This window comes from Sminthopsis crassicaudata, chromosome 4, assembly GCF_048593235.1.
Source record: "Sminthopsis crassicaudata isolate SCR6 chromosome 4, ASM4859323v1, whole genome shotgun sequence".
NCBI classification, from domain to species: Eukaryota; Metazoa; Chordata; class Mammalia; order Dasyuromorphia; family Dasyuridae; genus Sminthopsis; species Sminthopsis crassicaudata.
Window position 1 is genome coordinate 338907181 of NC_133620.1, and position 26377 is coordinate 338933557.

The following is a 26377-nucleotide window of genomic DNA, read 5'->3' on the forward strand; positions in this document are numbered from 1 at the left end:
TACAATCACAAGTATAGATACAGCTCTACAATTCAAAGTCAACCTCCATCCACCCCAGTGTACTCTTTTACCACCAAACTCCCCCCACCAAATACAAATATAGTCTGCATTACTGGGATAGCCCCTTGATCCTGGTGTCTAATCTGAAGACTCCAACATTTTGCTTTGTGCCCTATCCTGAATAGTTTTCCAGGGTTTCCTGGAATTAATGGTGAATACATGGACAAATAGTATCACCACAAACAGCAGTAGAAATAGACTTAGGCTGAAGAGCAGATACTGGCTTCTGATAACATTCTGGATCTTCATGGGAATCCACAGAAATGTTCCTTCCTTGTTTGGAGAAGACATGTTGCCCTTGGATAGAACCTTATAAAGTAGAACTGCTATAATCAGGACTAGGAGTAGGCATAGAGTCAGTAGCACCCACTGTCCAGCAGTGGCATTTACATCATCCAGATTCAGGGCCAAGAATCTCGCTTTTCTTGTCCCTAGGGAAAACACAGCAAAGTTAGATTAAGTATTTTGGAAAAACTAACCCCTTCTCTCCCTCTTCTATTCTCCATCCTCCTCAAAATAATTTCTATAGGACTTGATTTGATTGTAGAATATGAAGTTCTTGAGTAAGAACTCCTTGCTGTTTTCATTGGACTTACAGCTATTCAGCACCCACTTCCTATATATACATGTGTATGTTATGTATGTGTATGTCTACATATATAAGCAATATTTATTCTGATTTCAGAATAGGACCAACCTACTATATGTGTGTATATTTAATATTTAAAGATACTTTTATTTAATATATAGACATACTAAATATAGAAGTATATTTATAGATAAAATACTCTGTATCATATCATATGCATATATGTACATATACATATGTGTATATAAATATTTATTCTAGTTTCACATGGGTACCACCTGTGCATATATGTATACATATGTAAATATAGAAATAAGAGTACCTGTGCATATATGTGCATATATGTATACATATGTAAATATAGAAATAAGAGTATTTTAATACATAAAGCATATTTAAGTATATTTAGTACAAAGTTTACATTAACTATAGAAATATTTACTAGATAAAATATTTATATGCATGTATGTGTATTTATGCATACTATATATTTGTTATATGTATATGCTATTGTTCAATTGTTTTAGTCATATCCAATTCTTTATGACTCCATTTGTTGGCAAAGATACTGCAGTGGCTTGCCCTTTCCTTCTCATTTTACAGATGTGGAAATTAAATTAAACTGGGTAAATGACTTGCTCAGAGTCACACAGATAATAAGTATCTCAGGCTATATTTGAAGTAAGGAAAATGAGCCTTCCTCACTCCAGACAAGGCACTCTATCAATTGCTGCCCTTGATGTATGTGTAAATATAATAGCTGTAGTAACAGTAGAAGTAGCAGTAGTCATAGAGGTAGTGATTAGTAGTGGTAGTACTAATATTTAGTAGCAATAGCAATAGCAGTAGCAGCAGCAGTAGTAGCAGCAGCAACAGTAACAGCAATAGCTAGTAGCAGCAACAGTAGTTAGTAGTAGCAATAATTAGTAACAGTAGCAACAACAGCAGCAAAAATAGTACCATCTGGGATGAGGCAGCCAAACTCAGGCCAGCCCAGGACCTCTTCCTGACGTACATTCTCAGCAACAAGCCAATCCAGGAGGGGTTTAAAGTACTTCAGGAGAGGTTTTGCTGACATATTATACTGCCCAGTGATCATCTTCATTGCTTCTGGCCATGGTTTGCTGAATCCAAGTTTCATGACATCCCTGGGGTGGAATAGCTTTGTCATCAGTGATGCTAGGGAGAGCAGCATGCCTTCTATTCCACTTCATGTTCTGGCTGGATGGCCTTGGCCCCTAGTTTGCCAATATATCCCTTCCCCCCAGCTCCCTGACCAGAGCTAGACAGCTTCCTTGCTTAAGGGTGAGGAAGAATGGGAAGGAGGAAGCATAAGGAACTATGATCCTCATGATCCACATATTGTTGGGTGCAGTAAGTTGCAAAATATTCCTTTATCTTAGTAAATATGTGAAACCTTTCCTGAGCTTATCAAGTGCTTTTACTCATCCTAAACTAGCTTATATTTAACTACTTTATATTTATTTGTATTTATTTTTTGCTATATATTTATTGAATATATACTTATCTATGTCCTTATTCTCCCCTTAGAATGCAACTGCCTTCAAATTAGTTTCATTTTCTTAATAAGCATGTGCTTAGTAAATGTTTGTTGACTGATTGAATTCAATTCAAAAAACATTTAAAAAGTACATATATTTAAGGCCTTAATCTCATATTTCTTCATCTCTAAGAGCCCACAAGATGATAAAAAAGCACCCTCCTTCACAACTCTCAATGTATAGTTATCCTAAGGCCTTTTCCATTGTGGTTTATACATGTTGACATAAGGAAGTAAACAAAAATTTGGGGGGAATTTTGTGGAAGCCACAGACAACATGTGAAGACCAGTAGATGACACGGAAAAAAGTATTTTTACTTACCATTGACTTAGATGTAGCCTATAACCAAATATTTAATCCAAATTTTACAATAAAGTATTATAAATATCCCATAAAAAAAAGAAAAATTCAGACTTCTCTATAGAGAAAGTACAATTTTACGTGGATTTTTTAGATAATGAGGCATCATGCCCTTAATCCTTGCAATGTGGAAGGGATAATTACTTTCATGACAGCCCCAGGCTGGCTATAGATTTAACATTAGGAATCCTTTCCATTGTCAAAAGTATACTCGACAGCTATGAAATATCTTTTTCATCTTGATTCTTATTAATAGGAAAGAATTCATTGACAATCAAAATTTGGTGGATAGAAATTTCAGAGAAAGCTTCAAAAAGCAATTATTTTCAAGATACAGTCTCAAGACTAAGGTGATTCTTGAAAAGGAAGTTGAAAAAGTCTGGAGTTTTGTTCCAGCTAGTAACTGCTATGTGATTTTGGGTATGCTACTCTTCCTTTGGTGGTCTTTGTTTTCTAAACTATAAAATGAGGCAGTTGAATTCTAGGATTTTCCACCCATTAAAAACTTTATAATTCTATGCCACCCTCAAAATTCTATGGTACATTACTGACAAATCAGTAATGGAAGAAATATTAGTAAGTTTAAGTGAAGAAAATTTGCCTGAATTAGGTAACATGGGAGATAATTTTATTATCTTTAATAGCTTTTTATTTACAAGATGTATGCATGAAAAATTTTTCAGCATTGACAGTTGCAAATCTTTTGTTCCAACTTTTCCCCTCCTTCCCCCCACCCACTCCCCCAGATGGCAGGTTGACCAATACATGTTAAATATGTTAAAGTATAAGTTAAGTACAACATATGTATACATGTCCATAAAGTTTTTTGCTGTACAAAAAGAATCAGGCTTTGAAATAGTGTACAATTAGCCTGTGAAGGAAATAAAAAATGCAGGCGGACAAAAATAGAGGGATTGGGACTTCTATGTAGTGGTTCATAATCCTCTCCCAGAGTTCTTTCACTGTGTGTAGCTGGTTCGGTTCATTACTGCTCTATTGGAACTGATTTGGTTCATCTCATTGTTGAAGAGGGCCACATCCATCAGAATTGATCATCATATAGTATTGTATGGGAGATAATTTTAAGGAGGCATTTTGGACTACTGAATCAAATAATTAAAGTGCAGCACTATCTTGTATTGTTGCTATCTTTCAGTCAATTGTCTGATGGTAAAAGTGTGGTCCCCTATAGGATATAACTCACGAAAATTTGTCTGCCCCTTACTGATGATGCCTTCAATGATTATGGTGATTATCATAAAGTTGCAAAATTCCTTTAATCACTTTTCCCAGAAACATGTTTAATACTATTTAAGTCTTTTAAATATTTAATAATAATTCTCTGCTATTGCTATTATATGTCTGTCAGACAATAGAATATAAGTTTTTGGAATCAAAGGACTTGAATTAAAATCTTCCTCTGATTATTACTACTGTGTCACTAAGCTAAGTCACATAGATTTTCTAGGTCCTAGCTTCTTCATCTATAAGATGAGGAAATTGGACTTGTTGGTCTTTGAGGTCTCTTTTGGATTTAGATCTATAATCCTATGTTGGAGTTTATTAACAATGGGTATCACACAGAGTAAAATTAGAAACATAGCATACAGAGCAAGCTGCAACATATAACAAATAAGGAACTTTGAACACCTACAGTAATGGGAGAAACAGATGATCCAAAAAGATGGGATAATCACATGGTAAGAATGAGGTCTTACAGGGGAGCAGCTTGAATACTTTCCAGGTATCTTCCAGATGTCGAGAGAAAGTGAGGAAGATCCCCAGATTATAGGGTGAACTTACTATGACAAATTTATGAAAGAACATGATGAGAAGAATTTATTGATTTATGGAAGATTTATAGAAGATGATGATGAGAAGACATGGAGAGGTTGAGGGAACTTCCAGGTCGATAGAGTTATGTATCCCTTCCTGAATTTTAGATATTTAAGGTAAGGAGGAATTGGGAATAAGAAGTTAAGCAGTCCAAGTATAAGTCTTATTTTGTAGATAAAGACTCATGTCCACCTGCCTTCTAAGTATCAAAGTTAAAATTTGAATCCAGATCTTTTGGCTCCAACTCTAATGATTCTTTTTTCTTTTTGAAAATTATTATTGTGATTAGTTACTTATGAGTTCTAAGCTATTTTCCCACCCCTACCTCCCACAGACATATATGTTAAACTATATAATGCATAATTCCTTACATCATTCTTTCTCTGGAAGTGACTTGCATCTTTCTTCATAGATCCTATGTAATTGATTTGAATATTTATGCAACTCAGAATAGATTAGTCCTTCACATCTACTCTTCAAACAATAATGCTGTTCATGTATACAGTGTTATCTTGCTTCTACTTGTTTTCACTCTTTATTATTTCATTCAAGTCTTTCTATGTTTTTAAAAAATCAGCTTGCTCATGATTTCCAACAGCATAGTGGTATTTGGTCATAATTATATATAACTTATTCAATCATTCCCCAATTGATGGCTATCCTCTCCATTTTGAGTGGAGCAATACTTTTGTTTCTCAATAGTATTTTCCAAATACATGTAAACAAAATTTTCAACATTCATTTTTATAAGATTTTGAGTCCCAAATTTTTCTCCCTCTGTCCTTCACCTTTCCTCTCCCCAATCATTTCCCAATTGATGGCCATCCTCTCCATTTTCATTGTCAGCAATGCTTTTATTTCTCAATAGTATTTTCCAAATCCATGTAATATAGTTTTCAACATTCATTTTTGTAAGATTTTGAATCCCAAATTTTTTCTCCCTCTGTTCTTCACCTTCTCTTTCCCCCAGCAAGAACTCTGATATAAGGTTTTTGTTGTTGTTGTTGAGGCAATTGGAGTTAAGCGACTTGCCCAGGGTCACACAGCCAGGAAGTGTTAAGTGTCTGAGGCCAGATTTGAACTCAGGTCTTTCTAACTTCAGGGCTGGTGCTCTATCCACTGTGTAAGTTTTACATGTATACCTTTAAACTTATTTCCATATTTGTCATGTTGTGCAAGAAAAAGCAGACCAAAAGAGGAAAAATCATGAGAAAGAAAAAGCAAACAAAAATGTACTTCAATCCACATTCAGTCTTCATAATTCTCTCTCTGGATTGCAGATGGCATTTTCCATTCCAACTCTATTGGAATTGTCTTGGATCACTACTTTGCTGAGAAGAGTCAAGTTTATTATAGTTAATTATCACATAATCTTTCTGTTACTGTCTACAATGTTCTCCTGGTTCTGCTCTCAGTGATCTTTCTAATGTCACTCAAGAAGCTCATGGATCTAAGAAAACAAACTGTTCAAAGACATAATCCTGTGGGACCACAAATAACATACAAGAGGGGCCAGAGGGTCTCTACAAACCAACCTAAGCCAGAACTCAACAGTGAGTTAAGGATAAATGGGAAAGACAAAAAGTTCAAAAATGAGGCTTGATCTTCAAAAGAATAACTTGGTTGTTTAGGGACAAGATTAGAGATGCCTACCAACTTTAGAAAGAAGATATATAGGACACTTTGTTGCTTGTTGTTTTGACTTGCCCAAAGTCGCCCAGCTAGTAAGAATTTGGGTCCTCCTGTCTCCAGGGCTGGTACTCTTATCTACTATGCCATCTAGCTGCCCCACATAGGACACTTTGGAACACAAAACATGGAAACTATTTCAAGATGATTTATAATTATTTAAATATATTTAACAAAAGAAGAGAAGCCATGAACTTCAACCTTCCAATGGGCAGGAATAGTTCGTTTTTTCTATAGTACTTTAAAGTTTATCAAATCCCTCATAGACATTATCTCATTTGTTCCTCACAACCCATGTGTGATGTAGTGCTAGTATTATCACCATTTTGCACTACACCAGCAGCTATTTTATCAGTTAAGAGAAACATACTTGGTAACAGTAAAAAGGCAGAGCAAATACTGTTTTCTTTATTTCTGTAATGTCAGGAAAGCTCAGATGGGAACTGTTGCTTAGAACATGCAATAATAGGGTGATAAGAATAGAAAAAGAATAGAGGATAATGAAATAACAATGTTGAACATTGAATTAACTATAGATTGTAGGAGTTGGAAGAAGTCTTTGATACAATCTGGTCTAACTGATTCATTTTAGAGACAAGGAAACTGAAGTGCAGAGAAAGAAATGAATTCAATTAAATCTAATAAACATGTATTAAACACCTGTTACTTTTAAAGCTCTGGATTGCCTCTGGAGATACAAATAAACACAAAAAAGAAATAATAACTACTTATTATATAGTGCTTTGCAAATATTATATCATTTGCTCATTAAAATAATCCCAAGAGATATATGCTATTATTATCTCCTTTTTGTGGATAAGAAATTGAGGGTAGGAGACTCATTCAAGATCACCTAGCTAGTAAGTTTTTAAGGCATGACTTTCTGACTCCAGGTCCAGCACTCTAGTCGCTGTGCTACAAAGCTGCCTCTAACAAGCTAAATGGTCTCTGCCTTCAAGCATTTTGCCTTCTTCTGGGGAGGTAGTATACAATATGTACACAAATAAGTATAATACACAATAAATTGTGAAAAATAAACAGATAGTAGGCAGAGCTGAGAATACTAATAACTGGGGGGATTAGGAAAGGCTTTTCCTAAGGTGAGGTGATGTGAATTAAGCTTTGAAGAAGGATAAAATATTACACACCTCTCAGATTGATTAAGATAACAGGAAAAGATAATGATAAATGTTGGAGGGCATGCAGGAAAACTGGAACATTACTAGATTGGTGGTGGAGTTGTGAATTGGAGAGCAATTAAAAAAGAATACAACTTTTTCTTTTCTTTTCAACAAGATTTAAAAAAATAATTTGATTTAATTTAATTTTTATTTTAAAGCTTTTTATTTTCAAAACATATGCATGGACAATTTTTCAACATTGACCCTTGCAAAACCTTGTGTTCCCAAATTTCCCCCCCTTTCTCCCACCCCTCCCCTAGATGGCAAGCAATTCAATATATGTTAAACATGTTCAAAATATATGTTAAATCCAATATATGTATACATATTTATACAATTTATACAATTGCTGCACAAGAAAAGTCAGATCAAAAAGGAAAAAGGATGAGAAAGAAAATAAAATGCAAGCAAACAACATGATATATTAGTGATCCACTCTTAGTTCCCACAGTCCTCGCTCTAGAAGTAGATGGGCCTCTTCATCACAAGATCATTGGAACTGGCTTCTATTATCTCATTATTGAAAAGAGTCATGTCCATCAGAATTGATCATTGTATATTCTTGCTGTTCCCATGTACAATGATCTCCTGCTTCTGCTCATTTCACTTAGCATCAGTTCATGTAAATCTGGAGAGAAATCTGGAATTATGCCCCAAAAGATATCAAACTGTGCATACCCTTTGATCTAGTAATTTTTCTACTGGGTCTGTATTATAAAGAAATCATAAAAAAGAGAAAAGGACCCACATGTGCAAAAATGTTTGTAGCAGCCCTTTTTTTAGTGGCAAGGAACTGGAAACTGAGTGGATGCCCATCAGTTGGGGAATAGCTAAATAAGTTATGGTATATGAATGTTATGGAACATTATTATTCTATAAGAAACAATCAGTAAGATGATTTCAGAAAGGCCTGGAGAAACTTACATGAACAAATAGTTCGTGAACTGAGTAGAACCAAGAGAACATTATACACAATAAGAAGATGATTATGTGATGGTTAACTCTAATGGAGTTGGGTTTTTTTCAGCAATGAAGTGATTCAGGCCAATTCCAATAGACTTGTGACGGAGAGAGCCATCTGCACCCAGAGAGAGGACTGTGGAAACTGAGTATGGATCACAATATTTTCATCTTTTCAATGTTTGATTTTTGTTTCCTTTCTAATTTTTTCCTTTTTGATATGATTTTTCTTGTGCAGCATGGTAAATGTGGAAATATATGTAGAAGAATTATACATGTTTGACATATATTGGATTACTTGCTATCTAGGGGAGGGAATGGGAGGAAGGGGGGAAATTTGGAACACAAGGAACACAAGTTTGAATGTTGAAAACTATCTTTACATATATTTTGAAAAAAAAGCTTTTATTAAAAAAAGAAAAATGATTAAGTTTTGAGAGGTGGAGTTAAAATGTTATCGTTCAGTCATTTTTGTCATGTTAGTTTCTTTTTGACTCCATTTGGGGTTTTCTTGGCAGAGCTACTGGAATAGTGACCATATGAATCTAAGGCTAAATTTGAATGTAGGTTTTTTTTGATTCCAAGCCAGATATTCAATCCACTATACAGCCTAGGGCCTCAGACATGAACTAACTATATGACCCTGGGTATGTCACTTAACATTTGCCTCATTTTCCTCAGCTATAAAATAAACTAGCGAAGGAAATGGCAAGTCACTCTAACATCTTTTCCAAGAAACCACAAATGGGGTCATGAAGAGTCAGAGTAAAGCAGAAAATGCATTTTAGATATAGGGAATGGTCTATGTGAGTTCACAGAGACAGGAGAGGGAATGTTGCATTTAGGGAACAGTCTAGTTTGGCTGAAACATGGAGTTCATGAAGGAGAATAGTATGTATCATGATGGGATCAGATTGTAAAGGGGTTTAAGGAGTTTATATTCTATCCTTGAGGTACTGGGGAGTCTTTGAAGGTTTTTGAATGACACCATCAGACTTATGCCTTAGTGAAATTGTTTTGGAAGCTTCTTGGACAAAAAATTTGAAAAGGGAAATAGAAGCGACAGTGGAGTGATTCAGGGTCTTACAGAAAGAGTACAAATTTTGAATACAAGGAGGAAGGGAATAAACATTTATAAAGCACCTATTAAGTGCCAGGCACTCTGGATATATTATCTCATTTGATCTTCACAACAGCTCTATGAGATAGGTACTATTATGGTTCTCATTTGAAAATTGAAGAAACTGAGAGAGATGGAGATTGTTGACCAGGGTCACACAGTTGGTATTTGTCTAAGTCTATGTTTGAATTCAGGCCTTCCTCACCCTAGGGCAATGCTCTATCCACCATACCACCTAGCTGCATCAGCTAGAGGACAGAAAGACTATGAAAAGAAAATGCAATGTACCCACAGAGAAAGAACTGTTGGTGTATAAATGCATTGATTGATGTATACTTTAAAAAAAAACTTATTTTTTTGTCTTTTTTTTTGCAACATGACTGATATGGAAATGCACATGTATAATCTATATCAAATTTCTTGTCTTCTTGAGGAGGGAAAGAACTTGGAACTCAAACATTTTAAAAATGATGTTAAAATTTTTTGTTTCCATGTAATTGAGAAAAAATAAAAATAAAAATTTTAAAATAATGAAAAATAAAGAGTGTAAAAAGAAGAGATCTAGGATGGAAGAGACTTTGTAATGATAAAGTAGAACTCCAGACCAGTAAAAGGGAAGATCAGAGGGGTGGATTTGAGCAGAATGGACTTTTAAGTACTAGCCTTCCTTCCTCCCTGCAATAAGGAAGAGAAATCTTAATTTAAATGTTTACAATCAAACACCAAGGTCATGCAGTTAGTCAGGAATTTGAAGCACAGAACTTTTTCATTCATTCTTGATAACTCATAGGAAGCAAATTAAATTTTGCTATCAAATTTGTAGATGACATAATTAGGCATGGTTATTACCATTATTATGAATACATAAGACTGAAATTCAAAATCACCTTGATAAATTGGAATTTTTTTTTACCCAAAGCAAGAGAAAATTCCATAGTAACAAGGTCAGGCCTATTTAAGAATAAAAAAAAATTCAACTCTGAAGTAATAGAATGAGAGAACTTGGGCTAGGTGCAAAAAAAGCAGAAGAGAATCTGAAGATTATCATTGATCAGAAACTGTCTATACTTACCTTTTTTTCCCCCCTCACCACTGCAATTTCCTTGTGAAGAAGACAATATGATCTTAGGATATGATTTCTATGTAAAATGTATTTTAACATAGAAATAGTTAGATGGTCAACCTGCCATCTGGGCAGGGGGGAAGGAGGGGAAAAATTAGAACAAAAAGTTTGGCAATTGTCAATGTTGTAAAATTTAGCCATGCATATATCTGGCAAATAAAAACTATTAAAAAAAAAAAAAGAAATACCAGTTAGGAAGATAAGAAAAGAGCCTGCTATGGGATCCACAAGAACTGATTTCATATCTATACTATACGAACTAGCTGCCCAAGATGATCTTGGGTATATAACTGATGACTCTTTGATAACATGATTTCCTCCTTCCTGTTGACTCAGTTTCTTGGGCTTCTGGTGAAAAGTTGGACTAGACACTTTCAAGGATCCTTTTAATTCATATTCTATGGTTCTGAAGTCATATGACTTTTGGAAGATTGAGGATCAAAATACACAGGAGGGCACACTCACCCTAGGAGTTTTCCTGCTTCTTGAGAGTTGTAGATATTACATTTGTGCAGGGGTCCTGTGTAACCTGAGGCTTTGCACAGAGCCTCATGAAATTGGAACTGGATCACAGAGCTGATAAAGTACCTAAGAAGAAGAGACAGAAGGGAATGGGGAAAAGGTAAGGAGCAGCCTTGGAGGCTGGGAACATCCTGAAGCCTAGCCTGCTGCTTCTGAAGACTCTTGGGGATTGAATAGATCTGGAGACTCCAATGTGACCTTCATTTAACACAGGCCCCATCAGAAGTGTTTGGGTAAGTTTCCTAAGCTTGCTGCTCCTAGATTGGGCTGCATTTCTATGGGACCTTTTGATTCCAGGTACAATCTGGCCTGAAAAATAGTGGGGAAATGTGAAGAATTTTCCCCAGTTAGTATAATCAAGAAGTTAGCTCCTCTTTGCCCAAAGTGATAGAATATTGATCTTAAGATGAGCAACCACCTTCCTGAAGTTTGATATCTAGGTTTGAATATGATATTCTCGTGTAATTCCGGTTGCTTAATAAAATGTTCTTTTTGATGCAGACATTGTTTCTCCCTCTGATTCCTAGTCACATATCTCCCCTCTTCCCTGACCTCTTCCCAGCAGCAAGAGGCTTGGCAAAGTTTAGAAGCAGGAAAAGCCATTTTTAATTCACTTTAGGATTTCTATCTTGAATTCCTCTCCCCTTCTAGGGTCCATCTCTGAACTCTGCCCAGCTGAAGGAAAATTGGATCCCAGGACAGGATTTAGTTTCCAGGGGATAGATGAGATTACCTGATGGACCCTTCTCACTAGATGACAGTCACATTTAGTAGAAGTGGTAAATGGCAATCCTGATATCCTTGAACCCTATGAGAATTTGCCTAATCAAAAGCTTTGATATATGGGCTCTGTATGCAGTGCCCAAAACTTTACCTGATATAAGGCACATTGCCAGGAATGTGGAACTTAGAACCTGCATCAAAGTCTTCCTCTGATCTTGGCAGTGGTGGGCATATTCCCTGATATTTTAACCTGGCAAAGGACAATATGACATATGATCATGTTGGCAGTAACATCTTTTGATGCAAAGTAATTCCACATCTATTTTCTCATTTTTTCCCTTTGTTTGTTCACTACTGTGCTGCTGTCAGTATAGGGAATTCCTAATTGGTAATACCCCACTTTCAATGAAAATCAACTATAGCTCTTCAATTTATAAAATTAGAGAATAGAGGGTCTCTTGGAACACTTAAAAGTTAATCATCAAGAGAGCTAACACATAAAATACTTTACAAATGTTTACATCCTTTCTCTCTTTTGGTCATCACAAAAACAACCCCCTGAGGTAGGTGCTATTGTCATCATTTTTCCCTACCTAGTTTCCTCTAATAAATCACAACAACAACCCCCTGAGGTAGGTGCTATTGTCATCATTTTTCAGACAAGGAAATCTAGGACTAAGAAGTTAAGTGGCTCACTTGAGACCACTTAACCAATGTGTGTCAGAAGTGAAATGTCACCTTTTTTTCTGACTGTGAGCTTGTAAGTCTATTCTCTATGCTTCCTTGTCTCTTTTATTATTTCATTCGATTCCCAAACATTAAGTATTCTCCCCCACCTAACAGAAAGGAATAATGAGATGTGATGGCTTGTCCATCTGGTAGCAAAATCAGAGTAAGAATCCTGATTATCCCAGTTTCCTAATTAAGAATCTTTCACTTGGAGTTGCCTACAGTTAGGTTCATAAATCATATATTTAGAGTGGAAAAGGATCTTTGGGGCCATGAACTCTAATCCCCTTCTGTTATAGCTGAGGAATTCAAGTCCTAGGGATGGGGCATAATTCATTTAAAATCACATAGGTGAGGAACAGCTAGGTGGCCCAATGGATAGCACACTGGCCATGAAGCTAGGAGGACTTGAGTTCAAATTTTACTTCAGATACTTACTAGATGTATGACTCTGGGCAAGTCATTTAACCTCAATTGCTTAAAAACAAAACAAAATAAAACCACCCACATTGGTAAATCACATAGTGGCAGAATTAGAATTTGAACCTAGTTCTTTTGTTTCCAAATTTAATACTCTTTTCAATAGATTGAATATAGGGGAAAGTGTGTGGTAAGTGGAGAAAGAAGTGACAGAGGAGGCCAAGTTCTAAAATGAAAGAATAATATTTGCTGGCTTATTGCTGATATTAATGATTTATACTCAATTATAAAATGCAAGCTTATAATAATTCATATTTATGTAAAAACTCATAATTACATAAAACCTGAAAGTTTCCAAGTAGAAGCTTTATAGCTTACTATATCAATTCTCAAAATGTGGTCCAGGAACTCTGTGAGATTCCCTAGACCTTTTGAAGGAACCTGTGAGTTCAAAATTATTTTTATAACAATATCAATTTCTAATATGGTAAACATAAATAGACAAATTCTTATGAGGAGACCTTTAATAATTTTTTAAAGTATAAAAGGGTCCTGAGACAAAAGAATTTCAGGTCTACTTAGTAGATAGAAAGCTGAATTTGGAATCAGAAAGACATCCAAAACTCACTTCTGACACTAGTTTGGTGAGAAGTCATTTAATTTCTGTTCCTCAGGAAACTTTCTAAGACTTAGCCATTAGATCATAGAAAAGTTACAGTCCACTGTGGATGGATCTTCCATACTGGAAGTTTCCTGAACTGAAGAAATCATAGTGGCTTTGGCTTTTTTTTTTTTTTTAAATTATATGTTATGTCACAAACCATGTGGTTGGTAGCACAAGCATTAGCTTAACTTTATAGATGAGGGAATTGAAGTTCAGATAAGTTTAAGTGCATCTCTCCAACCTTATCTGCCCTTTCCTACCAAACCTTCTGCTTTGGCCAAAGTGTTTCTTTTAATATGCACTTTGAACTTTCCTACCTCTATCTCTTGGTTAGATCATTTTCCATTTGTAACACCCTCAATGAAACTAATATCAGAGTCAGCTCTTGATTCCCACCAAATGCAGTGTTTTTCCTATTCCACTCATGTTAATTGCATTAATATTATGGTTTGAAGACTTGAGGAAGGCAGGGACATAGTTCCTTTAGCTTACTATTTGTCCATGATTGGGAACATGGCCCTAATGCCTGCTATTTTTGTTAGAGTTTCACAGGACCTGGCAGAATCACTTGGGAAGAAATTTTAGATACCTTTCAGATGAGAGCTGATAGCTAAAAAGCTACACAACAGATTTAATGGGCCATGAGTTTTCTGTTGCCACAAGCCACCTCCACAAGCCATCTCTTCCTTATATTTCTGCAGAGTCTTAAGTGATAGCATAAATTGGAAAATGGGGCCTGCCCATGTAGAACAATCCCAGAGCAGACCAGCTTCTTAAAAAGAGACTTAAAGCAAGAGTTGAATAGGAAATAGAGAGGAATAGTAGGAAATGTTCAAATCCTCCCTTAAATACTTATCAGCTGACCCTGAACAAATCACTTAACTTTTCTCTATTTCAGTTTCTTTAATTTAAAAAGATCATAATAGCTCCTATCTTCACATATTCATATTAGGACTGCTTTGGACTGAGATTCAGTGGGGGCACACCAGTCAGTAATATTAAAGAAACTGACCATATCCCTGAAGAAACCTTGAGAGGCTTCTCTATTACTATCCTCATGAGAGAAAGCTCTGAGGTACAAAAAGTCAGAATAGACCCAGACCTCAAGTTCCACCATTCCTGATTGTAATCTTCCTTGCTGATTCGGCCATCAAAGACCTTCCATCGAAACTGGTCCACCAAGTAGCTGAAGGGGATAAAGGCAACCTTTTCCAATGCTATGTTCATAAGGAAGTTGATCTCACTTTCTGTAGACAGAGAGCAGAGCTCAATTACTTTAACAACTTTATATGCCTTATTTAGAACCCTTCTTCCCTCAGTCATAGGACCATAAATCATTAGGATCAAAAAGAGATAACCAGAAGTTGTCTCTGTCTTCTAGCTTTTCCTTCTCTAGCCCTTCCAGTGCTTTCTCTCTTTTAATTATTTCCTATTTATCTGATATATAACTTGCTCATATATGTGTGTGTGTGTGTGTGTGTGTGTTGTGTGTGTGTGTATGTGTGTATATGTATATATGTATGTATCTTATCTGTTTATATGTCCCCCTCAATTGTAAACTCTTTGAGGGTAGGGACTATATTTTGTCTCCTTTTGTGTACCCTGTGGTTAGGATAGTGATTGAATAATTGAACTTGATTGACTGACTGATTGATCTCCCTTTCCCTACCTAGTTTCCTCTAATAAACCTTTGAGTTCATCTTGCCTTCCAACCCAAAACTTACAGCCTCCATTCCCTACAATTCTTTCCCAGACCTTTTCCTGAGAAGCCATCTCCCCACAAGCTCCAATCACCGTAGTCCTCTGTTTGAGTGATCAGCAGCTCTGAGTTGTGAAGGTAGCTGGGAGTGGAAACAGAGAGGGCCACCACATCCCCCATGGCTTCATGGAAGCCTGGGTTGGCACCCTCTCGGAGTACCACGGGCAGATCCTTGTACTGCATGAAATATTGGATATGGCCCATCTCATGGAAGACGGACAAGAAATCTTCCATGTCCACCTCGGTGCATTGCTTTACCCTGAGGAAAAGGAAAGGGAGACATGAAAGTGAGAGTTAAACTGGGGATGAGGGAAGCCAATGAAATCTATAGAACACTGGATTTGTAATCAGAATACCTGGGTTAAATTCTGATTTTGACTTTTGCCACCTGGGTGACTTCAGTGAATTGCTTCCTAGTCAGGAAACTGAAATAATAGCTTTTAAAATCTCTTCTAGAAATGTGTCCTAAATGTGAGTAACTTCATTGTTTCCTTTAAGACTCTGTTGTTGATTAATTTTCAGTCATGTCCAACTCTCTGTGTCCCCTTTTGGAGATTTTATTTTTCGTAAGGCAATTGAGATTAAATGACTTGCCCAGGTTACACAGCTAATGTTAAATATCTGAGATAGTATTTGAACTCAGCTCCTTCTGACTCTAGGGCTGGTGCTCTATCCATCCTCTAGCTGACCACTCCTTCCTCCCTAATTTGGGATTTTCTTTCCAAAGATGCTGAAGTGATTTGCCACTTCCTTTTCCAGATGATTTTATTGATGAGGAAACTGAGGTAAATGGAATTGTGATTTGCCCAGCATTACACAGCTAGGAAGTGTTTGAAGCTGGATTTGAATTGTTCCTCCTGTTTTCTAGCTTAGTGTTCTATCCACTATACCACCTAGCTGCCCCACAAAACATTTTATTGTTGTTCATTTGTTTTTGATCCTTTGTGACCTCACTTGGGGTTTTCAAATGGTTTGCCATTTCCTGCTCCAGATCATTTTATAAATGAGGAAACTGAGGCAAACAGTAAAGTAATTTGTCCAAAGTCACACATGCCAGATTTGAACTCACAAAGATAAGTTTTCCTGATTCCAGAATCCACTGCACCACTTAGGTGCATTACACATCCTTTAAGGTTCAGCTCCCTCCTTCTCTATGAAGCCTCCCATGAATACTCCCAACCCAGGGATTTCTCTCTCCTCTAATCTTGTGGCACTTATTGTTTATATAACTCACTTGTCACTTCACCATATACTGTCTTATAATATCTCTTGTATAAATGTTATCTTACAGTAACTGGTGGTATAGACTTTCATATCCTCTTGTCTCATTTCCTCAAATTGTAAATTCAATGATCATTATCTTACATTTCTACATATTTTCCACTGTGTTCTGCGGATAGTTAATGTTTTTCAAAAAAAGTATTTTTTGCATGTATTTAATCTATGGAGAGGTCTTATAATTAGTTCCACCTGGAATCACAATGCCTCAATGAAAGTAAATGATATTGTATTAAAGTGGGAAAGATTTCCATTCTTCAGAGAGAAAAGCTCAAGTATTAAAATACTAAAATGTTAGTTTGGGTGACTAAATAAGAACATGTAATCTCCGTACCCAAGATGTACATCACATATCACATATGTACATCACACAGATGTACATCACATAATCTGTTTTTTATATTTTAGACTGGAAACTGAGGTTTCCAAAGGGGAAGTGGCTTCCTTAAGGTCACAGAGTGAACTAGAACTCAAAATCCTGTGTTTTTGCCATCACACTGAGCTATCTTTCATTGTTTAGATCATTGAATTCAATTAACAAGAAGATCAGAGACAGAGATAGAGAGACAAGAGACACACACAAAGAGACTGACAGAGACAGAGAGAAGGACAGAAAGATAGAGAGAGAAGGACAGAGACACAGAAAGAGATAGACATAGAGAGAGCCAGAGTCAGAGAGACAGACAGAGACACACATAGAAGAAAAGGAGACAAGAAGACAGACACAGATAGACAGAGACACACAAGGAAAAAGGAGGCAGAGACAAAGATAGAAACAAAGAGACAGAAGTATAGATAGACACAGAGAGTCATGGAGAAACAGAGAGATAGATAGGGGCACACACACAGAGAAAGGAGACAGACAGAGATAGAAGAAGAAAAAGAAAAAGAGACAGAAAAGAGAAAGAGGCAAAAAAGAGAGAAAAAAAGATAACACCAGAACCAGGATGGCATACATGTTGCTATACTTTGTGCCCCAAGTGTTAACCTCTTTCAAGTGCACCTGAAGTCTTTGCCATTGTAGAAGTCCCAGGAAGAGGTTTGACATGATACTTCTCTTCCATCCAATGGCTTCTCCAGCATCGATTTGACCCAGAATTCTGGGAGAACAGGGAGCATCCCCAGAGACTGGAAGAATTTGTCAGCTTCCTCAAACATCTTAATGGGTGTCCAACGCTACAATACCAAGAAGGAAATATGAGTTATTCCCCTCTCCAGCATGTCAGGACAATAAGGGATCCATCCCTTCTTCAATCACTGGGGCAGGTTAGAAAAGAAGGCATCTGAGACATAGAAGAGGGTCAAATTGGATACTGACCTGACTCTTCATGACCATGGTGGCATCCATTTTTGTGGATGAAGGAAAGGGTATGACTAGGTCAATGATGTTGGTCCAGGACTGAGCCCACATGTTCCCTAGGAGTAGCCACAGCAGGACCAAAGATAACAGAGAAGGAAAGAGGAAGGAAATAAAAAGGTATGGGGAGAGAAATGTGAACAAGGTCCTTCCCTCCCTTCACTCTTTGTGGATTCATTCTTCTGATCACTCTTATCTAGTCTGTCTGTCTTTTTCTTTTAACTATTTTGTTTTTCCCAATTATATATAATTTTTTTCAGATTATTTTTTAAATTTTGAGTTCCATATTGTCTGTCCTTCCCTTTTCTCATTGAGAAGGCAAACAATATAGGTTATATGTGTGCAGTCAACCAAAGCATATTTCCATTTTAGTTCTGTTGGGAAAGAAAACAGACAAAAATTCATCCAAGAAAAATAAAGTTTTTTAAAAGTATGCTTTGAGCTACATCTGACTGCATAAATTCTTTCTCTGGAGATGGATAATGTTTTTCATCATTAAATCCTTTGGAGCTGATTTAGATCATTGTATTGTTGAGAGTAGCTAAATCATTCACAGTCAATCATCATATTATATTGTTGTAAATGCGTATTATGTTCTCCTAGTCCTGTTCACTTCACTTTCATCAGTTCATGTAAGCTTTTCTAGATTTTTCTGAAAGCATTCTATTCATAATTTCTTATAGTACAATACCATTCTATCACAATCATATACCACAACTTATTTACTCATTCTTCAATTTATGGGCATCCCCTCAATTTAAGACAGATCCCCCTTGATCTTTCTGACTTTCCTCACCACCAGTTGTGATTCATCAGAGAATATCAGAACTAGAAGGAACCAGAGTTATTTACTAGTAATTCTTAGCTTGGGGTCTATGAATTTGCTTTAAAAATATTTTTATAACTGTATTTCTTTTCATTTGTATTTTATTTTATGTGTTTAAAAACATCATTCTGAAAAAGGGCCCATATGCTTCTCCAGACTCCTGGAGAGGTCCATGGGACAAAAAAAGGTTTATATCAGAACCTCTCATGTAGTCCAACTCCCTCATTTTAAAGAAGAGACAGAAAGAAACAGACAGAAAAAGAGAGAGAGAGAGAGAGAGAGAGAGAGAGAGAGAGAGAGAGAGAGAGAGAGAGAGAGAGAGAGAAAAGAATCTCTCTTTCAGAATCACCAGTTCAGAATCACTAATATCAAATTTACTATTCTTTCTACTATACCACACTATCTTCTCCCTAATAACCCCCATTTATTTACCAGATTTGCTCCCATAATTCTCCATCCCTGTATCCTGGCAATACTATCTCTCTTTCCATATTCCTCTGGCTTTTTCTTCAGATTCCTTTGCCCTTGCTCTTATCCTTAACTTACCCAATAAATGGGCAGGAATAGGCCCTCTTAATCTAATGAACTGAGATCCATAGTAATGGTAAAGAGCTCGGCGCACATAAGCATGTAGATTTAGATACAGTGGCTTAATTTCATAGTAGAGCTGCTCAAGGTCTTTCTCCAAGGTTGGTGACTCATATACTGCTCTCCATGAATCCCCTGTGTCCGTGTAACCTGGAATGGAAAAGATAGAAAGAGAAAAAGAAAATTCAGGTCAAAGTTTGCTGATATTTCCTTTAGGCTCCTACCATCCATTTCTCCATCTCTAGTATCTTCCAGTGGGAAGAGCACAGCATTGGGAGTCAGTAGTTAGATTATAATTCTATTGTTAACTAACTAACTAGGTAATTTGGTCAAGTTATTTAATCATTTAAAGGCTAATTTACTTATTTGTAAAGTAGGGATAATTGCTCTGATGACCTCCCAGTATTGTGAGGATAAAATTAGGTAATGGCTGGGAAAGAATTTAGGTATGACCTAAACGATATCTTATAAATATGAAGTGGCAGTGAAAAATAGATTTAAGGAATTAGATCTGAGAGGTAGAGGGTCTGAAGAACCATGGACAGAGGTTCACAATATTCTTCAGAAGGCAGCAACAAAAAACATTCCAAAGGAAAAAAAAAAAAAAAGAAAGCAAAATGGCTGTCTAATGTGGCTTTACAAAATAGCTAAGGAAAGAAGGAAAGGGAAAAGGAAAGGAGAATGGGAAAAATGTACTCAGTTGTATATAGAATTCCAGAGAAATTAAGGAAAAATAAAAGCTTTCTTAAATGAACAATGCAAAGAAATAGAAGGAAACAATAGAATGGAAAAGACAAGAGATATCTTCAAGAAAATTAGAGATATAAAGGGAAAGTTTTATGGCAAAATGGATGTGATAAAAAACAAAAATTGTAGAGACTTAATAGAAACAGAAGAGATTAAGAATACACAGAAGAATTATACAAAAAAAGGTTAACATATTTAATAGTATACTTTGTCTTCACTGGTCATACTTTGGAGGGACACTTGATAATTTAGAGGAAGATTGGTAAATCAAGTATATTTGTACAGTATGTTTTACATGTATTTAAATAGCACCCTATGCAATAACCCTTTAATTATTGTTTGTCTTAAATAATGAACACTACAGATAGGGGGTATGATATAATTACTAGGCATAAATCATTCCTAGATTTTAAATGACTAAACTGACATCAGGGAGAAATAGGTATTATTTATGCAAAAAATTCAGTTTAATATACTCAAGAGTCCATCTAATCCAAAAATTAATCATGTGGCTATGAAATTCACAGTAATATGGTTCCAAATGAACAAATTTCCCAGCTTGCTCTTCTGTATGAATGAAGCTGATGGTTCAGTTTCTGAAGTGATGATTAACAGTTTTGTGGTCACATAATGTCCACAGATAGGTATGCTGTAAAAAACACTAGTTTGTGTTCTTAAAAAAAAAGGAAATCTGTGTAACAATAAAACCCTGAATGAAATTATTTTACCTGAATTAGATTTAATCTGAAAGTAGATACGATTAATTTTTGCTATGCTTGTAACTTGTATATTCTGCTATTTGAGATAAGATGGTAGCTCTTTTATTAATGAGACATGGGTTATGTCTAAAAATTAACTAAATAAATTATTACTATATATATAAAAAGATGTTAGCATCACTCCTAACCAGTAATCACAATGATATGGTTACTGATCTAGAGCCATACATCTTAGAGATGCATTGCTAACAATAAAGCTATTAGAGGTGACAAAATTCCAGCTGAGTATTTAAAACTCTAAAGATGCTGCTGTTAAAGTGTTGCACTCAACATGCCAACAAATTTAGAAAGCATATAGTGGCTTCTATATTGAAAAAGACCAATTTATGTTCCCATCTTAAAGAAATATTTAAATTACCCAACAGTTGTACTTATTTCACCCAGCAGCAAGGTTATGCTTTAGATTATGCAATGTGAACTGAGAATTACCATGAGAGCATGCTAGTTTTCAAGGAAGTAGACACTGAAATGCCAATATTTTCTGGATTAGCAAGGAAAGCTGGAGAAAGCAGGGAAGTTTCAGAAAAACACCTGCTTCATTGACCACATTAAATTCACTGCCTTTGTGGATCATAAAAAATGTGGTAAGTCCTCAAAGAGATGGGAGTAACAGATCATTTTACTTGTTTTGTGAGGAACCTGCATGCAGGCCAATAAACAATAATATAATCCAAGAAACAAACATGGAACAATTGAATGGTTTAAGTATGGAAAGAGAGTACATCAGTGTTGTATATGTCACCATTTTTATTTATCTTATATTTAGAGTATGTATCATGCAAAATGCCAGACTGGATTAATCAAAAGCTGGAATTAAGATTACCAGGAGAATTATCATCAATCTCAGACATGTGGACTATATCACTCTCGTGGCAGAAAGTAAAGAGAAATTAAGAATCCTCTTGATGAAAGTGAAAGTGGAGAGTGTAAAAGCTGGCTTGAAGCTTAACATTACCCCCACCCTTCCAAAAAAACAAAAAAACAAAAAACACCTAAGATCTTGGTAACGTCCCATAACTTTCTGGCAAATGAAGGAAGAAGAAATGGAAATAGTGTCAGATTTTATAATTCTTGGGCTCCAAGATCACTGCATATGGTGACTGCAATCATGAAATTAAAAGATGCTTGTTCTTTGGAAGGTAAACTATGGCAAATCTGGACAGACTACCAAAAAGCAGAGACATCATCTTGCCAACAAAGGAGTATATTACTCAAAGCTATGATTTTTCCAGTAACAACGTATGACTGTGGGACTTAGACTATAAGGAAAGTTGTAGAATTGAAACTTTTGAATTTTGGTGATGGAGAAGACTTTTGAGAGTCCCTTGGAAGTCAAGGAGAGAAACCAATTCAGGCTATTCACTGGAAGGTCTACTGAAGCTGAAGCTTGAGTACTTTGGCCACATAATGAACAGAAAGGACTCAATGGAAAAGAGCTCATGTCAGGAATGAATGAAGACAAAAGGAAAAGGGGATGGCAGAAAATGAGAGGGATGAATAATGTCGTGGAAAAAATAGACATAAACTTAGACTTTGAGAGATAATGGAGGATAGAAGGCTTGGTATGCTATAGTTCATGGGATCATGGTGAATTGGAACTGACTGAAGGTCTAAACATCTACTCTAGTATTTGGGAAATGGATATCAGGAAACTTGCAACTCTCTCTCTAGGGTTCTTTTTTCTTATAATCAGAGCCACCTTCTTCTAGGACATATCTCTAAGCTTTCTTTCTCCTTTTATAGGATCATTGTCATCAGTGAGCAGGGAACCATTGAGGACTTGAATCCTCAGTGAGCTAGGAATTCTGAGGAGACTTAGGGGAGTATACAATCTAATGGGCCACTGAATAACTCTAGGAGATTCAGGGTCCCCTTTGCCTTACCATTGAGCCTGGCAGCCTTGTTGCTGAGCTCCACATACCGACTGTAGATGGGCCGGAGCTGCTGGCCCACAGTATCCCGCCAGCCTTGCCATGCCCAAAGTAGTTCATCATAGTCCCTGGAGGAAGCCATTACCTCTGAAAGATCTGATCGCAAGGAGGAAGAGATTATGAAAGGGATTTAGGTTCTACAGCCCTAGAACCATTGCCTATTATTTCCCAGGCCAACCTCACTAATCTTCTCTGGCAAAATCTTCTGGGAAGAAGTAGCCTCCTATTCCTCATTCCCATTTCTTGCCTTGTCCTTTAGTCTCCATAACATCTCCATAGTTTTTAATAGTTTCTTTCTAGACTCATGTAAGATGAGAGCAAAGAAAGGAAGCCCTATACAGGGAATAGTACCAAGCAAATGCTCACCAGAGCAGGAGCTCTTAACCTGGAGTTTATGAAATCTCCAAGGATCTCGTCAATCTATTTCAGAGGGTCTATGAACTTGGACAGGAAAATTTATTTTTACTAATCTTTGTAATCCTATGAGTTAAATTTTTTGCATTTATAAACATTATTTTGAGGGGTCTATATGCTTTGCTAGTCTGACAATGATACAAGAATTAGAATGCAAGGATGAAGAGTTAGAGAGATTTTTCCTGTCTAACACCTTGAACTCTTTATTAATAATGCCCTCTTCCTACCCCTTTCTTTCCTTATTCTAGACCCTGAGTTTTGAAGGTAGGACCAAGGACCTCTCTTAGGCAGTTCCTAGACCTTCCTCATCCACCCCACTAAGAAGCAGAAGAATAAGAAAATGTAAGAATGTGTATTGATAAAGAGCAAGAGTTGTACAGGGACATTTTGGGGTTCAGGAGAGTTGCACTTTTTTTGTCTTTGTTTCTAGGCTCACCAGGTTCTAGGGGAATGCAAGGTCCCTTTTCTACGCACACATCAGCCGTATTGTAGATGGTTTCCATATTTGTTAAAAGTTCATTGTACTGGAGGTAGAAGGAAGAGGACAGGTTACCCCCCAAGCATGATTAGACACTTCATCCCCATTTCATACTGTCTCCTCCTCCAAATCCCAATCTTCTCCCACATTCCATCAAGAAGAATGCACTTATGATCACTTGAACCCCTATACCATTTTCCTCCTTATTTGCCCCTAGTCCCAAGGTTCAGAGGAAGAGTGTAGTTTCCTACACAGGCCATATTTTTGCTGCTTTTACCCCCAGAGACAACTGAAGTAGTGAAGGAGGATACTCATCATAGATGTCACTTGCAAATCTATTCCTTCTCCTTATTCCAGATCCATTGGACCAGGGTGAATAATATCAGAAATGAAATCACTCTTCATAGGCCTGTGATAACTTTCTCAACTTTCTCTGAGTTTCCAATCTCCTGTCCCATTTCTTAGACCTTTTACTATGGCTCTCTCAAACTATTTCCAAAGACCCCTGTTCTTTCTTTTATTGGACAAAGAGGGACCATACCAGACTCTGAGCCCCACCATAGCCTGCCATTGAGGGGAAAGGCCCAGAAAGAATTTAGGCATAGTGGCCCTTGCCCACGGTCCATCACCTCCTTAAGGTCATTCTCTGGTAGACTAGCACTCTCCATATCCTTCATCTTCCACAGGATGCGCTTCAGTAGTGGGCTTGTAAAGTTGGTGGTGTTGAAGTGAAGAGCCTTTGTGCCATAATACACTGTATGCTGAGCTGTCAGGAAGCTCTTTTTCAACTGGGGAGTCCAGGAAGGAGGAGGTCATAGGGTGTCTCATGGGAGAGAAGAAAGGGGAGTTTCCTGGGAGCTTTGAAGGGAGGAAGGGGTCTTGGAGAAAGAAGCACAGTGCCCATCTTTAGCTGTAGAAATACTTCAATCTCTCTCCTCCTCTCTGCCCCTTCCCATGCTTTTACTAGTTTTCTTCCTATTTCTATGACTTCTCTTTTATTCTTATTCTCCCTATTTCTGCCCTTTCAATGCCTAGATTATTAGCTTTGGGAGGACACCAGTCTAGGAATATTATGGACAAAAAAGATCTGGGAACTCAGAAGCAGGATTTACAGGCAGGTGAGAAAAAGCTGAGGAGTTTGTACTTAATCCTGGTATAAGAGACCATATCCTTCCTAGAAAGCCAGAAAAGACTATAAAAGGATACTTGGAACATAGATTTAGAGTTGCAAGAAACTTTAAAGAGGCTGTGTGAGTCCAATCCCATCAGTTTACAGATAAAGAAACTGATTACAACCAATGGATATTAAGTAGCCAGAGTCATTGTAACCATTAAGTATCTAAGAGCAATCAGATTGGAACTCACATTTTCCTGACTCCAGGTACAGTCTACTACACTAGGCAGTAAATCTGGGAGTTTAGGAGGTAGTGAATCCTGCATCTGTGTCCCCTTTGCTTTTAGATTTCTCTTTTCATCCACCCCAGTTCCCGAGGAAAGTCTCCTAAATGGAGACATTTCAACTTGGATCAGAGAAAGCTTAGTGAGGAATAATCCTAGGAGATTTGGGGTTAGGGATTTCCCTCACACCCTGGGGCAAATGGTTGGTATTAAGAGTAAAAATATAAGGCAGACCCCCTGTGAGTGGATGTCACAAGGAGGAGAGAAGGGAAGAGCCTGGGGTGAGGGGAGGGGAGGTTAAAAGAGGCCCACCATCTGTTGGCGGTTATACTCTGTGATGTTGGTGGTATAATTCCAAGCAGCCTCTATGTATGCATTCCACACAGATTGAGTTGTGTTATTATACTCATCCAGGAATTTATTTGCTGCTGACTCAGTTTCTGATTCGTTTTTGAGGAAGGTGCGTATATTTCCTAGGGAAAAATGATAGGATTATAAATCAGAACAGAAAGGGTACTTTTAAATCATCCAGTTCAATCTCCTTAATTTGTTGTTCAATTATGTCTGACTCTTTGTGACACCATTTAGAGTTTTCTTGGCAAGGATGCTGGAGTGGTTTGCCATTTCCTTCTCTAGCTCATTTTACAGGTGAGGAAACTGAGGCAAACAGGATTGATTTGCCTGGGATCAGGCCAGTAAGGTCAGATTTGAATTTAGGAAAATGAGTCTTCTTGATTCAATGTCTGACATTCAATACACTGTGCCACCTAACTGATAATTTTACAGAGACAGAACTCAAGGCCCAGAAAAATGCCTAAAGTTATTCACCAAATTAGTGACAGTGTCAACACTAGAACCAGTCAGACCAGTGCTCTTTCCATTATGCCTCTGGGAAAAGTCCTCCTCTGGCCTTTCCTTCTACCCCCTATCCAGCCCTCCTGGTCCTTAGTCCTACTTGAATTCTCAGTTCTCCCCATCCTGAGCAGTGTTAGGAACTGCCCACAACAGTAAAATAAAAGTATGGAAGACCCAAGGGGTATAATCCAGTGTCTGCCCATAGTCATGGGACTTTCACACTAGGAGGCTGCATGTCTTCTCACCAATCAGAACACAGGGCATCTGTGTGACCTCACAGGTATAAGTCAGTTAAGAACTTAGAACTCACAGGGAAGGAATTTCTGAAATACCTCCTTGCCCATACTGGGATCAATGCAGGAAAGGGAAGTCTTTCATTTAAGGGCTAAGGATGAGCAGAGTAAGCCATATGTCTGACCCCTGCTCAGA

The 26377-nt window shown here is 37.0% G+C and overlaps 1 protein-coding gene across 1 annotated transcript; it reads right to left on the minus strand.

Moving 5' to 3' along the window:
- On the minus strand, positions 1-26170 carry LOC141538907 (angiotensin-converting enzyme-like protein Ace3). Its single transcript, XM_074260873.1, has 14 exons — positions 26049-26170; positions 25406-25566; positions 24325-24483; positions 23654-23741; positions 22756-22899; positions 19305-19496; positions 17894-17991; positions 17579-17751; positions 15333-15556; positions 14641-14785; positions 11877-11975; positions 10946-11068; positions 1610-1797; positions 1-491 (listed from the first exon to the last, which is right to left on the minus strand). The coding sequence occupies exons 1-14, from the start codon at positions 26155-26157 to the stop codon at positions 139-141; spliced, it is 2256 nt and encodes a 751-aa protein (XP_074116974.1). The 5' UTR covers positions 26158-26170; the 3' UTR covers positions 1-138.
- Positions 26171-26377: the final 207 nt, after the last annotated feature.

What these genes read in the sequence shown, in the direction of transcription:
- LOC141538907 (XM_074260873.1), bottom strand. Translation starts at nt 26,157, where the DNA reads ATGACTATGGGCAGACACTGGATTATACCCCTTGGGTCTTCCATACTT. An exon ending in CAGAGAATGACCTTAAGGAG is followed by an intron (nt 23,742 to 24,324) that starts GTGATGGACCGT and finishes TTCTACCTCCAG; the next exon opens with TACAATGAACTTTTAACAAA. An exon ending in TACAATGGCAAAGACTTCAG is followed by an intron (nt 15,557 to 17,578) that starts GTGCACTTGAAA and finishes CCTTTTCCTCAG; the next exon opens with GGTAAAGCAATGCACCGAGG.